The following is a 17485-nucleotide window of genomic DNA, read 5'->3' as shown; positions in this document are numbered from 1 at the left end:
TTCCTGTCCCGTCTTAGGTATGTCCTTCATCTCTCTGACCTCTGAGAAAGAGAAGCAGCGATCCTTTCTGGCTCGCCTCTGCAGTGGTTGCTGAGGGTCTGCTGAGAGGTGAGGAGCGGCGCCGCAGCGTGTAGTGAATGAGCTGGTGCACCGATGGAGAGGACGGTTTGTCTTTAAGTGATCTACCACGGACCAGCCACTCTCCTTCCACCCTGCTCTTCCCAGCATTGTTCACTGGCCATGCTCGGAGTGCCCATGGCAGTTCTCATCTTTGCATCTGCATGCCTGAACGTCCAGATAATCTTTTTCCCCAGGTGGTTGGGGGAAAGATGAGAGCTACAGGCTGAGAGGTGAAATCCTGCGGCCCCTCACAAACCTCCCCAGCCCCGTGTCCTGCCCACCAGCCCTTCCTTCTTCTCAGCCCAGGGTCTGCTCTTTTGGGCCAGCTCCACTCCTGCACCCCCGTCTCATCTAGGACCTGCCTTGCCCTGTCCTCAGTGCTGTGCTAGCAGGACCACCTGTCCACCCTGTCTGTCAGGAGGGCTGTCAGAGGGTAAGTTGGCTCACAGTGGCTTGGGCCCTTGGAGTCTTATTTTTGGCTGTTATTTCCTCTGCCTAAAAATAACATTTTATATTTTTATTGCCTAGTTTAGAACAAAACTATTTGTTGGTCAGAGGTCAGGGCAGTAGACTTCCCAATTTCCTGTTGCCCAAGTGCACAGTGAATCCTAGGTTCCAGTAGCCTCTGGGAAGCAGGGACCCTGCTATAGCAAGAAGAGGCTCATTGGTAACATTACATTCCAATGTAACTTAATCATTTCTTTTATTTTTTGAGAGATGGCCTAGCTCTGTCACCCAGGCTAGAATGCAGTGATGTGATCATAGCTCATTGCAGTCTCCAACTCCTGGGCTCAAGCTATCCTCCTGCCTCAGCCTCCCAAGTAGCTGAGACTACAGCCACATGCCACCATGCCTGGCTGATTTTTAAATTTTTTTGTAGAGATGAGCTCTTGATCCGTTGCTCAGGCTTGTCTTGAACTCCTGGCCTCAAACGATCCTCCTGTCTTGGCCTTTCAAAGTACTGTGATTACAGGTGTAAGCCACCACACCTGGCCTTAAAATTGAATTTTAAAAGAAAAGGAGAAACTGTATACAGAATTAGTCCAAAAAAAAAAAAATCTCTCCAGATGACTTGAGCCAACCCTCCTCCTTAGGGGAGAAGTGTCCTGTTTTGTTCAGTGCTTGTCACTTGCCTGGAGGCCCGTTTTCAATTGCCACCACTGATGGGCATTTCCTGCTAAAGGAAGAGTGGCTCTGTCCGCTCCAGGGTCTTTGTTTTCCTCAGCTGCCCTTGCTGCCCTGCATGCTGTCCCTGCACCCTGGACCTGGCCCAGTGCTCAGGGCTGGGCCAAGGGGATGAGGGATGCTGGGCTGAGCTGGGTTGAGGGGATGATGGATGCTGGGCTGGGCTGGGCTGAGGGGATGATGAATGCTGGGCTGGGCCAGGCTGGGCTGATCCGATGCGTCTCCTCTGTGAGTGCAGCTCCTCTTTGGGTACCACCTCTGGTGTCCTAATCAGGTGCCCAGATGCCTTCCATCCTTCCCTGTTGGCCCAGTCTCTCTCGGTGACTCTGAAGCACAGGGCAGGTGCAGGAGGGTGTAGACGAGATGACGGTGGGGTCTGGTTATAGAGGATGTCCTCAGGCTTGCTCTGTGGAGCCTATGGGGCTTAGTGCCTGGGAGCTTAGGATCTGGGGTCGGGCAAGCCTGGGCTCCATTTCCTTCTAAGTTACGGAAACTATGAGCAAGTTGTTAACCTCTCCAAGCCTCCTGTATATACAGATGATATTAGTGATTTCACCTTATGGAGTTACTGTTATTGTCATGATGAAATGAACCATGTGAATGCATAGTGCTGGCACATAATAAGGTGAATCATAGCCACACATTTGCGGGCCCCTTGATTTTAGCCTAACATGAGCTACTTTACTACAGCCCTTAAGAAATCCAGACACACCCTGCCTCTTCGAAGTGGAGAAAACACAGGTGGCACTGTGTTTAGAGGTTTAGAGGTTCAACTTGCTTGATTCAGACATGTTGCTGGTTGTCCTGGCTAGGGTATCTCTTTCCCTCTAGAGGAGACATCTGTGCTAGGGCCAGGGCCTCCCATATCACTGACTGGAGGTTGGTGGTGTGCAGAGAAGCAGCCTCTGATCCAGCTCTACCTACAGAAAACCTGATGTTTTGATATTTACTGAAGGGTGTGTCTTTTTCTTCAGTTGGTTCTGGATTCTGAAAAGGAGTGGTGTTGTTAATTAGCTCCTAAATCTTCAAAGTGGTATTTCTAAGACTGAAAGTAGTTGTCTCAGAATCCCACGATACGGACTTTATTCCACACTCTTTATCATGACCATGGGCTCGTAGAATATTGAGCTCAACAGGATCCTCAGACATGCCTTTAGCCTAGTGTTTCCCTACAGATTGGCAAACTGTAGCTTCTCCACCAGGGCTCCAGGATCAGGGGAGAGAGCAGGGGCAGAGCTGTGGACATTAGCTGTCCTGAAGACCTGAGGCTGGGAAGCAGCGATCTGGTGCAACCTTAGCGCTTAGTGGACATCGTAAGGATCTTGGGAGCAAGCAAGAGACCCCAGTTCTGGTCAACTTAGGAACGTGTCAGGGCCGGGCCCGGTGGCTCATGCCTGTAATCCCAACACTTTGGGAGGCTGAGGTGGGCAGATCACTTGAGGTCAGGAGTTTGAGACCAGCCCAGCCAACATAGTGAAATCCCATATCTACTAAAAATACAAAAAATTAGCCAGGTGTGGTGGTGAAACACCTGTAGTCCCAGTGCCTGGGGAGGCTGAGGCAGGAGGATCGCTTGAACCTGGGAGGTGGAGATTGCTGTGAGCTGAGATTGTGCCACTGCACTCCAGCCTGGGCGATGGAGTGACACTTCATCTCAAAAAAAAAAAAAAAAAAAAAATGTGTTGGGATGCTATTGGGGGAGGGACACATAGGACTCATTGGTGGATTGGTGGCCAGGTGCACAGTCGGGGATAGGCAGGAAGCATGGCATCACCGCATGGCCAGAGCAGCTGGCCCTCTGTAGCTTCTGGGCTGGAGCCACCTCCAAGCTTCCTTTTGTCCCTTGCTCAGATTGGGAGAGGGTCTGGCTGATAGGGGTTCTCTGTCTACTCCTGGCTGCCCTAATCTCTGGTCCCTTCAGCTTTCTGCTTTCTGGTTCCCTGAATATCGTACCTGGAATTACTCTCTCACCAAAACCGCAAATGCAAGGGAAAGACAATTGTGAAAAAAAAAAAAGAAAGAAAAAAGGCGAAGGTCTCGTTAGGGAGGGACGTGGCTGCTGGGCTGGCAGGCGTCACCAGCTGACTGCTGTCTCGGGGTGGCTGGGCACAGTAACTGGAGCGCCAGCGCCATATGATGAGGAAGGAAGTGCCGGAGCCGTGGGAGGACAGAGCTGGGCAATGCAGCTTATCTGGTCGGGGAAGGCCTGTACGGGAGGCCACCAGAGGATCAGGAGGCCAGGGGTGGTGGTAGAGTGGCGGGAGGGAAGAGGGTACTGGACATGGGAGAGGCTGGAGGCGAGACTGTGTGTGGCTGTTAGAGATGAGAAGTGGGGGAGAGGCTCACGCGGGGCCCCACAGAGCGGGAGGGCAGGATGGGCTGGAGCCCACACCTCTGCTTCTGGCCCCATGCCACCACGCCACCTCTGTTGCTGCTGAAAGGAGTCAGTTGAAGGGTTTGGGGGTGCTGAGCGTAAGAGAAGTTTCTTCTCAGGTCACGATTAAGAGGAGCTGCAAGGGCGCGGGGCCTCCGTGAGAAACAGTTACAGGGTCAGCGATGGAGATCGTGGACGTGACCCTGACGCAGGAAGCGTGTGGAAGGAAGGAGGGCGATAGCGGAGAGAACGGGAGCGCCCAAGCAGTGGCTGGTGTGTGCAGTGAGCGAGTACAGTAGGAGGAAGTGGTTGGTCAGATGAAAATACAGCAAAACATTCATGGTTTCTGAAAAATGAGGCCGGACGCCAAACCAGAGGCGGTGTGGAGAGGGGAAGGGCAGAGAGGGCTGCTGGCTCCCTCCCTGCAACGGGGTGTCTGGAAAGTCCAATAGATCAGAATGCTTCTCATCTGCCCACAGGGCACATTGTTCTCAGTGATACCCAGGAGGGGCCTCGTTAGTGGAAAATGTGAGTTGTCACTTTCAGAGAGAGGTGGGACTTGCCCCAGTGTCACACTGGGTGGACAGGGTTCCTGTCACTCACTCCGTACTGAGCGAGGCTTTTTGATGTCTGGGCCTCTTTCACCTGAGCTGCCCAGCGTTGGCTCCCCTTGGGGGTGGAAAAGTGTGTCTGGCCGAGTCACCGGCACAGGCAGGTACGGAACAGCTTGGCTCCCACGCCAGCAAAGAGCTGCCTTGCATGGTATGGAAGAGGAAGACAGCACTGGGGGCAGAAAAGAACATTTCCTGGAAAAACAGGCCATCCGAGATGGCTGCAGCAGTGGAAGAGAGCTTTTCAGAAAGGAGGGGCCCGTGAGCAGGGGATTGGAGGCAGGAAGTCAGGCCATGCCTCCCTCCTGATGCCTGCTCTCCAGCCGCGGAGGCCAGATGTCATTGTCATATGTTATGATCTCACCACGTCCATGTTCCACCCACTTATTATGACTACTTTTTAATTTAAACTGTATTTTAAAAACTTTACTGAAATGGAAGATTAGCTCCTCGCTGAGCATGGCCCATTAATATCACTGCCCTGGGCTTTGTTCTCAGCTTTTCTGGGCCCCACAGTCTGATCCTCTGACAGAGCTCATTGGCCTGGGTTTTCCTTGACTCTTTCACATGGCCACGTCCTCCATTGTCACCAGCATGATCTTCTGTTTTTTTTTTTTTAACTTTATGAATCTTGAGTTGTACGGGTAGCTTAGAAATGCCTCTGTCTATAAGAAATCAAACACAGACATACAGCACAAGTGCCCTGTGATGACCCTTCGTTTAGTCCCTTCCTGGCGACGGCCTTGGTCGTCAGTCCAGTGGGTAACCTGCTGGGCCTTTTCCTGTGGGACTGTTTCATTGGTTCTATTTTTGTTTCACACATAAATGTATCATATTGTCTGTTTTTTCTTGCAGTTTTCTTTCCAGAATGATTTTCTAAGGCATGAATCTTTTGAAATTATTTATTTTAATACATAAAAACAGTGAAAACAATAATACATACTCTTGCTTTAAAAAGTTTTGCAGGACAAGCTGGGCGTGGTGGCTCACGCCTATAATCCCAGCACTTTGGGAGGCAGAGGTGGGCAGAACACTTGAGGTCAGGAGATCGAGACCAGCCTGGCCAACATGGTAAAACCCCATCTCTACTAAAAATACAAAAATTAGCTGGGTGTGGTGGTGCATGCCTGTAATCTCAACTCCTCGGGAGGCTAAGGCAGGAGAATTGCTTGAACCCAGGAGGTGGAGGTTGCAGTGAGCCAAGATTGTGCTACTGCACTCCAGCCTGGGCGAGAGCGAGACTCTGTCTCAAAAAAAAAAAAAAAGTTTCACAGCATAAAAGGGACACAATGCTGGCCATGTTCTTCCACTGCTTCCAGTGCTCAGAGGCTTCCTGGTGCCGCAGGAGAAAGGCCCTGCTGTCCCCGGCCACAGGCTCCCGTCCTCACCGCAGCCTCTCTGTCCTCCTCAGCTGAGCCCCCGGCAATACTGTGGGTGCCCCTTCTCAGACTGATGGACCTGGATGGTGGCCCCTGGGCTGTGAGCATCCTGCTGGCAGGGCCAGGGGAGGTGGGCGACAGAGAGGTCAAAGCCCTGGCCTTGTGGTGCAACTCTGGGCGAGTCAGTTCACCTCTCTGCGTCTCAGCCTCTTCCCCTGTGCCCAGAGAGCTGCTGGAGGGTGGATTCATGACGACAAAAGGTGCCCAGGACAGGGCCTCTCCATGCTGAGGGCTCGCTGCAAGCACCCTTCTCACCCCGTTTGTTGTTATTCTTACTGTTCCAGCCCAGGACCCAGCACAAGCCTGGCATGTAAGTGAGGATAACCGGACATTGAATAAAAAGAGAAAGGAATAAAGCTCCACCTGAGACGTGTGGGGACGTACAGGGACAGAGGCCTCTCGCGGGGCACTGGGGACGGCTGAGATGGGATGGGATGTGTGTGCAGCGGGAGCTCATGCAGGCTCTGAGCACATCATTGAGTAATGCGCTGAAGGTGCTGATCGGGACTCTCATCAGGAGGCAGCGAGCAAAGACAGGAAGCCCACGGCAGCCTCCGTGGTTGCAGATAGCATCTCCCCGGCCCTCCTGCCTCACAACGCCCTCCATCTGTTGTCTGTTTGTCTTCCAAGTACTCCAGGAAGAAAGAAGCCACGCAGCATTGGCATTCACCCAAGAGGCTGCAGCCTCCACCCGTGTCTGGGGTTGCTGTCCCCTGTGTTGAGATGGGATGGAATGATTAAAGCAAGCCACGTATTTTTGATGAGGCCCCTGGTCACCTCCCTTTTTTTGGTCTGTTTATTTCCAGGCAATGCCACCGTAGATAAGTTGGAGGACTTCATCAACAACATTAACAGTGTCTTGGAGTCCTTGTATATTGAGATAAAGAGAGGAGTCACGGAAGATGACGGGAGACCCATTTATGCGTTGGTGAGTGCCCGGCAGAGCCCTCTAGTGGCATTTTTGAGGAGCTGGAACAGGGCCCAGGCAGCCTGTGTTTGCTTTGGTTTGATTTCTCTTTTGGACAGTTCTTTGCAAAGAAGTTACTCCAAATGTATAGAATATTAGGAATAAAGGGAGAAAATGGTTTTTTATTTAGAATAAGACTTAGAAGCTATGAAAAGAAACTGTGTAGGAGTGTCGAGGATTGCACCCATGTGGGTGGGGCCTTCAGTGGTTTTCAGATTTACTCACAGGTAGGGACTTGGGCCTCACCCCTCCTGCCGCCGACTCCCTGTTCACCCACATGATGTGTTCAGGATGCCACAGCCAGAATGGCAGAGCCAGGAGTGAAATACAGCCAGGGTGAAATACAGGAGTGGGAAGCTGACATGCCCCATCCCTGGCTAGGAGACACCTCAGCTGGTCAGAGGACATCTGGCTGCTCCCAGCCAGGCTCACACTCAGAAAGGGGCACTCTAGTCCAGGGTTTCCCAAACTCAATTCCCTGGAAAAAAACATTACACAGTCAAAGAACTGTGGAAATGCTGGTCAGACGTGGCAAAGCAGATTTCCTTGCTATCGGACTTCTCAGTGCTTTTTTTGCATTTGAAGCTCCATTAACATGCAGACAAATCTCCCAGATGTATCTGAGTTTGGAAAATACTGCACACCCTTTGGAGTTCTGAAACTTCTGAGGGTCCAGCATGTTGACTGAGCTAAAGAATAAAGTCTATAATATACGCCTGGTTACAGATCCATCCCTGCGGCCCGCAGTGCCTGGATACAGGAGCTCAGTGACTGGCCAGAGATGGAGGAGGGGAGGGAGGGAGAGCCAGCGACACGTTAACCAACATGCAAAGAGCACAGCCTGACTGTCATGCTGACTTATTTCTTAGGTGAATCTTGCTACAACTTCAATTTCCAAAATGGCTACAGATTTTGCAGAGAATGAACTGGATTTGTTCAGAAAGGCTGTAAGTAGAGTAATCTCCATTGCCCATTGGCTAGGCTTCTTATGGGAAAGTTCTGTCTCCGTCATTAGAAGTGGCAACTGCAGTGTTCAAGGATCACTGGGGGGACATGGGCCACCATTGCCGTCTGAGAAAAGGCTTTGCAGGGAGATGTCACTGTCTACCCATCTGGAACTCACAGCTGTCAGGGGGTCCCCATGGCTGGCCTGGGAAGGAAGTGCTGGGCCAGGTGTGAGCCCCAACTGGATGGGCAAGAGCAGGGCTTCACTGGCAGTAACAGGCGTTCCTGCCTGGCTGCTCCAAGTGCCATCTGGGAAAGGCAGCAGCAGCAGCATCGCCTGGGAGCTTGTTAGAAAGGCCCGGTCCCAGTCTCCACTCTAGACTGCTGAGTCTGAATCTGCATTTTAGCCAGGTGCCCACTGAATCATTTGCACGTGCACATTTGAGAGGCACTGTTCTACCAGGCTTCAGAGCTATTTGCTCAGCCTTCTGGTCAAACACATGGCTAAGAGTGGTTCTCAGGCCTAGATGCAATGATAATAACTGCAGAGGTGAAAAATAATTCAGACATTTCAGCGCCACTCGCGATCTGTTGAATTCAAATCTCTGAGAACCAGGCGTTGGAATCATTCCTTTTAGATCTTCTCCTGGGGATTATTAGCCACCAAGGTTGAGGAGCAGGTGCTGAGCTGAGCACACACCTGCGTGTGCAGGAACTTGTCTTCCCCAGCGGTTCCTGCCTGCCGTGTCTCTCTCTCACTGCCTCCAAGGCCAGCCGTGAGGCAAGGCGACCCTCTTTGATTTGGGGATGTTAAGATCATTTATTTGGGAGGATGTTATAGAAGTGACCTCTGAGTCAAAAGAACTGAGCACAGTCCTGGCTCTTGATGCATATTAAATTGTTTTCCCGGAATACCATGCCAGTGTACAGTTCTGCCTGTGATCTGAGTGGTTTTACTGCGCCCCTGCCAGACTTGGTATTACCATTTAAAAGTTATTTTTGCCATTTTAATAGATGAGCATGATACCTGCTCTTTCTTCCAGCTGGAACTGATTATTGACTCAGAAACCGGCTTTGGGTCTTCCACAAACATTTTGAACCTGGTTGATCAACTTAAAGGCAAGAAGATGAGGAAGAAGGAAGCAGAGCAGGTGCTGCAGAAGTTTGTCCAAAACAAGTGGCTGATTGAGGTACTGTCTCATGGTTTTCCCAGCCTGGTTCACTTTTTCAAGTGAATAACAGTTTTTTCTCCAAAATCGTACTTGTAGCCAACTGATGTCTGTGGAGCCCGGCCTTCTCGGATCCCTTACCTGCTTTCATGCATTCCAGCAGTGACCCTGTGGGGAGGACTTGGGCCTCACTCCTCCTGCCTCCCACTCCCCATTCACCCAGATGATGTGTTCAGGATGCCACAGCCAGAATGGCAGAGCCAGGAGCCGCACCCAGGGATTTGGGCCCCAGGATCAAGCCTCTAGCCAACAGACTGCAAGGCAGGGCAGTTCCGTGGCTGAGAATGTGGCTCTAACATCTAACCCGGGTCTGAACCCTGAGCCAGGTGACCTCATGTTCCCTGTAAGAGGGGAGTCGTCGTTTCCCCTTCGGGGCTGGGTGTGTCAGGAGCAGGAATGGGACCTCACAGTAATGTGCTCGGTGCTGGGCTGGCTGGCTCGCGGGGGAGGCGGCAGAGGAATTGGTGACGTTACCACTGTTATTTTTGTCAGCAGTGAGTTCCTCAGGGCCGGTGCTTAGAAGAGGCACAGACCTGCTTCAGGAAAGGAGCTGTGACATCTGGGACAGGCCCCACTGCAGCTCCAGTTTCTAGATGTTGCCCCCACCCCCACGTCTAGTCCTGCTGAATGGAGCAGAACACGTTTCAGTTCTTTTTCCACAAAAGGCACCCCTATTTTCAACAGCTCAGTGTTTGCTGAGTTGACCACAGCTGTGCCTCCCAGGTGCTCGTGCCCATGTGTGTTGAGGACGCGCTCACGCCGGGTCCCCGCGTCCTCACTTGGTGGTCGGACTCGTGGCCAGAGGCTGCTGCTTGTGGCTGCAGCGATTCTCCGCTTCCTTTTCAGGAAGGCTTGCGTCTGGGTTGGGGAAGTTTGTGTTCTGAGTTAATGATTTCTATTTAGGGTGGGCCTGTCCCAGGAACCTGACCCGAATTCAGTTCCTGGGGTACCTGATGGGAAGAAAGGGTGGAGAGGTCACGGGGTGAGGGCAGGGCTGGGAGCTCCTGGTGAGTGCAGGATCTGCTGGGCACGTTCCTGTATGTCATGTCTTGGAGGCTGCCTGCTGCCTTGCAGTGGCTCCATAGCTTAGTTTTTAGCTGACAGCTCAGGGGTCTGGATGACGTCGGACACCCTGAGAGTGGCAGGGCCGAGTTCAGGCCCCGGTTTGGGGACTGCAGCTCCCATCAATGGCTTTGTCACAGTTGTTCTTGCCCTCCGGGCTGTATTTGGCACTAGGGAATGTTCTAGGGCTACTCAGGTTATAACTGACCATTCTCGCTTGTCGTGCAGCCCGTCTTCAGGCCAAGTTTTTTTTTTTTTAGATGGAGTTTTGCTCTTGTTGCCCAGGCTGGAGTGCAATGGTGCAATCTTGGCTCACTGCAACCTCAACTTCCTGGGTTGAAGCGATTCTCCTGCCTCAGCCTCCCAAGTAGCTGGGATCACAAGCATGCACCACCACGCCTGGCTAATTTTTCTATTTTTAGTAGAGACGGGGTTTCTCCATGTTGACCAGGCTGGTCTCGAACTCCTGACCTCAGGTGATCTGCCTGCCTCAGCCTCTCAAAGTGCTGGGATTACAGGCGTGAGCCACCGTGCCCGGCGACAGGCCAAGCTTTTTAAGGGTAGGGGTTATGACCTCTTCATGGCTGGTCCCCATTGCAGAATGCAGTGCCTGGTACCTCAAGTGCTCAGTAAATGCTTGCTGAATGGATGACTGGACAGGTGGATGAAGTTGCAGAGGAACAGAGTTTAAAACTTACAAAAAATGTTACAGGAAATATCTGCTCATTACAGGAGGATTAGAACATGTTGAGATGCATAAAGAAACCCACTGAAGTCACCTGTTATCCCAGACCCTAGAGCCGAGTGCCCCAACATCCCAGTTCACAACACTTTGCACCCTGCTTTGCACCCAAGAGCACCGTGCCTAGCACATGCCGCCACCATTGTGCATGGCTTGTAGGGCATGCTCCCATCTTTATGGTTTGACTTGCCCTTTGTCTGCCCTTGGTGTCTGGAGAGGGCGGTGGTGGATAGAAGAGGCCCCGCCCTGGAGTCTGTGGGGGTGAGCTGTGGCTGCAGGCGCTTGTACTCTATGCCTTTCTCAGTTCGGTGGTAGTGCTGGCACCACCTTCTGCAGGGCGCCTCTGAGCTCCAGGGAGGGTGGACAGAGGATCCGGGAGCTGCCACCTGCAGGAGCGCTGCAGAAGTAGCAGGGGGCCCTCAGCACTGGCGCTGGGCAGTCGCCCTAGAGAGGCTTCTTGTTGACGGCCTGGCCTGCTGGGGCCCTCAGGAGGATGAAGGAACAAAGCTAATGTGGCAGGGGCTGTGTGGTGAGACTCCTCCAGGTTCCTCCGCCGCCTGTGGTGAGCAGCTTCTCATTGCGGAGACTGTTTCCTCATCTGCAGGATGGGGGCATTGCCAGCTCCAGGTGTTTTCTGTGAGGGTCCAGTGCTCTCTGACCTACATGGCCTGGTAAGGGTTGCCCTGAGGTCTGCGGCACTCTGGAGGAACCGCTGAGAACCGGGGCGGGTGCTCACTTACCCAGGACAGGTCTTCCTAGGGTAGCACCTCGATCAGAGAGACCACATGGCAGTGTCTGATCCTTGGCCTCTCAGACACAGGGTTTCCCACAGAAATAGCCAGGGGCCCACTGACAAGGCCCTTCCAGGTGGTCATACCACCCCAAGGACACGTCACTCCTGGACAGCCAGTCCTGTGCGAGACTGGCCCAGCATGGAGGTGCTGAGGCAGCTGCCGGTCCAGGAGAAGGCCCAGGGGTGGTAGGTGGTTGGGGTCAGCGGGGAGGCCTCTGAGAGCAAGCGCGGCTCATGGGAGCTGGGCGTCTGCTGATGGGCGTGCCTCCATACACCCCAGGACTGCTCCCTACACGAGGTCCTGACTTCCAAGTGTTGTGGCGAGGCGCCTGGGAGATCACCTGGGCTGTCGTCGTCTTTGAGGGCTAAGGCACCCCTCCTGCCCCTCCCCTGATGGGCCCGCAGAGGACTGAGTGGGTCACGAATGGTGAGCCTTGGGTGCAGTCTCAGGCGCATAGCAGGTGTTCGGTAAATGCAGCTTGGCTGGGTGCAGTGGCTCAAACCTGTAATTCCAGCACTTTGGGAGGCCAAGGCAGGTAGATCACTTGAAGTCAGGAGTTTTGAGACCAGCCTGGCCGACAGGGTGAAACCCTGTCTCTACTAAAAATATAAAAAAGTTAGCTGGGTGTGGTGGCGGGCACCTGTAATCCCAGCTACTCGGGAGGCTGAGGCAGAAGAATCGCTTGAACCCTGGAGGCGGAGGTTGCAGTGAGCTGAGATCGTGCCATTGCATGATCTAGCCTGGGCAACAAGAATGAAACTCTGTCTCAAATAAATATGTAAAAAATAAATGCAGCTCCTGCCTCAGTCTGAGTTTGAACTTGCTCAGTGTCAGGCATTCCTTTGGGATCAGTGCAAGGTCTACTTCATCTTCCCGTGGGTGTTTATCACGGGCCTGCCAAGTGCTGGGCCCCATAGCAGGTGCTGTGGCCACAGGAGTGAGCACAACCAGAGCTGGTGGCCGCTCCCATGGGGCCATGGTCTGGAGGGGGAGCCCGGGATCAGTGAGACGGTCATCTCACTGTAGTCCTGGTACAGATGGAAAGGAAACATGGCTATATGACAGCTGTCCCAGAGGAACCGGCCCTCAGCTGCTGAGGAAGTGACACTTGAGCTGAAGGCTGTGTGGGAGTTGCCTGGAGCCTGGGGTGGGAGGATCATCAGCCCGGCAGTGGCCCTGTGGCCAGCAGGTGCACTCAAGAAGCTACGGCCAGGGCGATCTGAGCACAAAGATTGCTGAGGCGAGCAGACAAGGGCAGCCTGGGAGATACGCGCATTAGGGGCTTGGCTCTTGGACCTAAGGGTGGTGGGAAGCCCTGGGGTGGGGGTGAGGTGGGAGTGATAGGGCCAGGCTTGTTTTGTAGCGAGAGCGTTGCTGGAGGAGAGTGGGCTCAGAGAGCAGCAGGAGCAGGGGAGGGTGGAAGACGGTGGAGGCCGGGGAGGTGGGTTGCCATGATGGATCTGTAGGGGAGGGTGGAAGAGGGCGTAGTCGGGGATGTGGGGTGCCATGATGGATCTGGAGGGGAGGGTGGAAGAGGGTGGGGGCTGGAGAGGTGGGGTGCCATGACGGATCTGGAGGAGGGTGGAAGAGGGCGGTGGCCAGGGAGGTGGGGTGCCACGATGGATCTGGAGGGGAGGGCGGAAGAGGGCAGTGGTTGGGGGTGTGGGGTGCCATGATGGATCTGGAGGGGAGGGTGGAAGAGGGTGGGGGCTGGAGAGGTGGGGTGCCATGATGGATCTGGAGGAGGGAGGAAATGGGTGGTGGCTGGGGATGTGGGGTGCCGTGATGGATCTGGAGGGGAGGCTGGAAGAGGGGCGGTGGCCAGGGAGGTGGGGTGCCGTGATGGATTTGGGAACTTTGGGGGAAGGTAACAGCCATAGGACCGAGGACCGAGGACAGCCTTGGGGCTGGTCACATGCTCCCATTGTCCACAGCACTTGGATGACACAAAGCCCCTGTGCACCAGCAACAGCCATGGTGCAGGGCACAAGCGCCTGGTGCCCCGGCCTCCCTCCACTGCTCCCGCAGCGGCTGTCCATGCCCCAACCCCACGCTTCTGCCCTGCCTTCCTTCCTGTGCTCACCCAGCCCCTCTACTGGTGTTCCAGAGTGAACGCATTGCGAGCCCAGATTACACAAGCACACCCCCTCCACACTGCACTGTGGGGGTGAAGGTGGGAATGGGTTGGGGGTTCCACCTGTCAGAAACGGGAGTGGGCTGGGTGCAGTGGCTCATGCCTGCAATCCCAGCACTTTGGAAGGCCGAGGTGGGTGGATCACCTGAGGTCGGGAGTTCAAGACCAGCCTGGCTAACATGGCGAAACCCCGTCTCTACTAAAAATACAAAATTAGCCAGGTGTGGTGGCTCACACCTGTAAGCCCAGCTACTCAGGAGGCTGAGGCAGGAGAATTGCTTGAACCCGGGATGCGGAAGTTGCATTGAGCCAAGATCATGCCATTGCATTCCACCCTGGGCAACAAGAGCAAAACTCTGTCTCAAAAAAAAAAAAAAAAAAAAAAAATGGGAGTGACAGCTCTTGCTTCTAAAAATTAGAAAATAACAGAAAAGGCAGTTGAGCACTCAGGTGACTCGCAGGCATCAGTGACGTCATCTCTTGGTGTGGTTCATATCCGATGCATGAGCTGACTGTGGAGAAACTGGAATCAGCCTGCATGAGTCCGTGTCCTGGGTCCCGTGTCATTTGCCTGCCTTGGGTCTCCCTCAGTGCTGCCTTTCTCCTGTGACCTGGCAGTAGGGTCGGCCTGGGGAGTTGCATTGTTCATGTGCTTCCGGGCTCTCCCAGGGTTTTCAGGATGCATGACGGGTGGACTGCACCCTGGCATGGGAACCAGGAGGCCTGGCTTCCATAGGAGGCTCCACTGCCCACAGTGTGGTGGGGCCTGTCTGCCCTCTCCGGACTCCTTCCAGCTCCATCTGTAAAGTGATGTGGCCGGAAGTGATCTCTGAGGGTCCCTACTGCAGTTGGAGGCAGAAGTGCTGGGAGGCACCAGGGATGCTGCTTTTTGGGAGTGGGATGGGTGGCGGATGGCAGCAGTGAGTGCTTGGGTTTGCAGCCCTGGGGAGACTGACCCCCTTGTGGGCCTCAGCGTCCTCATCTGCAGGAGGGCTGTGACTGCCTCCCTTGAGGCTGCTGTGCAGACAGAGCAGTCACGTCTGAAGACACAGCAGATGCTGAGAAAAGGCGGGTGTCGGGGAGCCACGCCTCCATGTCGTGGGTCTTTGCCTCAGTTTCCCTTGCTGAGGCTCTGCCAGGGGGACGTGGCTGATGCCCGTTGGCTGGGATTGATGAAAAGCTGCCTAGACCCTTGGGTCTTCCTGAGCACTGGGCTGTGGGATCACAGAGGGAAGAGAGGTGGTGAATGGGGAGAGGGCCTGGCTGAGGGTGGCCACCTCCTGTGTGTCCCTGCAGAAGGAAGGGGAGTTCACCCTGCACGGCCGGGCCATCCTGGAGATGGAGCAATACATCCGGGAGACGTACCCCGACGCAGTGAAGATCTGCAATATCTGTCACAGCCTCCTCATCCAGGTACCCGCGGGGCAGGGCACAGGAGCTCATCACTGGGCCCTTGGCTCCCGGGGCTCTGTACAGGTACTTCCCGGAATCCTGGCTCTGGGCCCAGCCCTCCCGCACTGCTGGCGCATCCTCCCACAAGAGCTGGCAGAGGCCATCTCCCAGGACGTGTCAGGACACCTCCCCACTGTGCCCCGCAGGGACGCACTGCCTCCCTCCTCCCTGGTTCTGCTGTTGGGGTCCAAGGGCCCTCGCTTACTTTATTTTTCTCAGGAAGGCTGAGTGTTCTGTGCAACCTGCATTATCTTGGCAGTTTTGTAGTGAGTGTCTCTTGTCGATTGCTGCTTTCTGGAGTGGTCTTAACGCCGGTTTGCAGGACTTTGCAACCGCTGAACCAGCGTGGACATTGATGTGTCTTTCAGTTTCTATCGTTTTGCAGCTGTAGCTGTTTGTAATTGCAATTGCTCTTATGGGCCTCGTACACCTGTATCCTTGGGCACCTGGTGATTATTTCCTTGGGCGGAGTTTCTGGGACAGAGTGCACTTTTATTTTTTGAAAGCTTTTGATCCACATTAGCAAATAAGCTTCTGAAAAGCTGTGGCTGTCCACACACCACCTGCAGGATCTGAGTGCGGGAGTTTGGGAGCCCTCGGCTTCTGTCACTGCGTTCATGTGTTCAGAATTGTTTAGTAAAACCCACTGCAACAAACAAGCAAGCAAACAAAAGACTCCACTGCACTAAAGCGTTTGGGATTATTTTCAGTATTAATCTGGGGCCCAGAAGATAACACGATGCCACCTGCTGCCCATTTTCCTTGTGGCTTCCCCGGAGGTTTGCAGAACACGGACGTGTGCAGAACACGGAGGTGTGCACCAGCTCCACCATCATTGGCCTTTCCTGTTTCAGGGTCAAAGCTGCGAAACCTGTGGGATCAGGATGCATTTACCCTGCGTGGCCAAGTACTTCCAGTCGAATGCTGAACCGCGCTGCCCCCACTGCAACGACTACTGGCCCCATGAGATCCCAAGTGCGTAGGCCCTGAGGTTCTCGTGGGAGGGGCTGGGCCAGCAGGACGCAGGGCCTGGCACCAGGGAAGCCCTTGGAGACAGGGCCCTGAAGGGCTCCAGGGTGTGTGGGGGTCCGTGTTAGCAGCTTGAATCCTAGAAGAAGCCACTGCAGGAAGTAGAGGCTGAGCTACGTGCACCGTTCCAGAGGACTTTCTAGAGCCCAGCAGAAATTCCAACGCGTATGAGCATTTCGTCTAGACAAGGCTCTCTCTCTGGCAGCCCTCTCAGGAGGGGGACATGAAAGCCATGCCCACAGCTCCCTCAGTTTGTTCCTCTCTGAACTAGGGCTAACTCTGTCTTCCTCACGGGCTGGGGAGGGTTAGCAGTGAAGGATGCTGTAGACCTAGGACAGTCCTTGGCACAGGAGACGTAGCTGCTGGCTCGAGCTGGTGCCCCTGTGCCGCCAGCCCCTCCATTCACTGTGTCTTTCCTGCCTTTTCTGTCTACAGAAGTCTTTGACCCTGAGAAGGAGAGGGAGTCTGGTGTCTCGAAATCGAACAAAAAGTCCCTGCGGTCCAGGCAGCATTAGCCATCGTGCCCTGCTGAGGGGCTGGCTGCCTTGAGTGGCCTGATTGCCACAGCCTTTCTTGGAAGAGAGGCGTCCGTGTTTCAGGTTCCACGCGAGTCACCTCTTTCGTCTTAATGTCCACTGTCCACAGCTTTGGAATAAACCGTTCTGGGAAGTTGCTGCAGCCCCTGTCAAGCCTGTGTGTGAGGCTCCGTGTCGTGGCCTTGCCTTTCCTGGAGTTCGGTCGTCACTCAGACCCCCTGGGTTTGGGCTCCAGCAGGTGAAGCCAGCAAGAGGCCCCAGCAACGGCTCAGGACAGCTCACTGTCCTTGCCCAGGGCAGCCTTGCCTCCAGTCCCAGCTGTGGCCAGCTGTCCCAGCAGGACTGGGCTGGCCCGAACCTGGATGTGTGAGCCTTGGCCTCCCCAGCTCCCTAGTCTGAACTCTCCCCTGGCCTGAATGGGCTGAGGCTGGGCCTTTGGGCGGGACGTGTGCTCTCCCTCCCTGGACCCTCTGCTCCCTGTGGGTGCCCGGCAGCCCTGCCATCCAGCTGCCCCAGCCGGGACCGGGAGTCAGCCTCAGTGCTTCCTCTCCCTGACCCTCCTGCATCCACTGTCACCAGATCCTGTCCAGCCCAGCTGCCAATAGCCCTCTAGCCCGGCCCACACCCTGCTCTGTGCTCCCTACAGAAGACCCCTGGATGCCCCCACTGCTGCAGCAGGGCTGTGACCCCTGGTGAGGCCCCTGCTCGTCTGCCACCGCCTCCCCCCACCCACTGCTCAGGGTGCAGCGCTTCCTTCGTCAGCTCCGGAGCCTCTACACAGAGCGCCCTGGGCCTGCGCGCCCTCCCCTCTGGTGTCCGGCTTTGTTTCCTGGCTAGTACCCGCTCACCCTTTGGCACTGGTCAGC

At 54.6% G+C, this 17485-nt stretch overlaps 1 protein-coding gene across 5 annotated transcripts in view; it reads left to right on the top strand.

Moving 5' to 3' along the window:
* The window catches only part of NSMCE1 (NSE1 homolog, SMC5-SMC6 complex component), a 43218-nt gene extending 26457 nt beyond the window's left edge, over positions 1-16761 (top strand). The window contains exons 1-8 of one of the 5 annotated variants that reach the window (XM_054533057.1): positions 123-165; positions 476-553; positions 6536-6657; positions 7566-7643; positions 8685-8831; positions 14899-15015; positions 15909-16029; positions 16519-16761. In XM_054533057.1, the coding sequence (XP_054389032.1) occupies positions 138-165; positions 476-553; positions 6536-6657; positions 7566-7643; positions 8685-8831; positions 14899-15015; positions 15909-16029; positions 16519-16598 (771 nt within the window). In that variant the 5' untranslated portion in view covers positions 123-137 and the 3' untranslated portion in view covers positions 16599-16761. 5 annotated transcript variants of the gene reach the window in all.
* The last annotated feature ends 724 nt before the right edge of the window (positions 16762-17485 follow it).

The sequence above is a fragment of the Pongo abelii genome, chromosome 18 (assembly GCF_028885655.2).
Source record: "Pongo abelii isolate AG06213 chromosome 18, NHGRI_mPonAbe1-v2.0_pri, whole genome shotgun sequence".
In the NCBI taxonomy this organism is placed as follows: domain Eukaryota; kingdom Metazoa; phylum Chordata; class Mammalia; order Primates; family Hominidae; genus Pongo; species Pongo abelii.
This window is presented reverse-complemented; position numbering and strand designations above follow the sequence as displayed.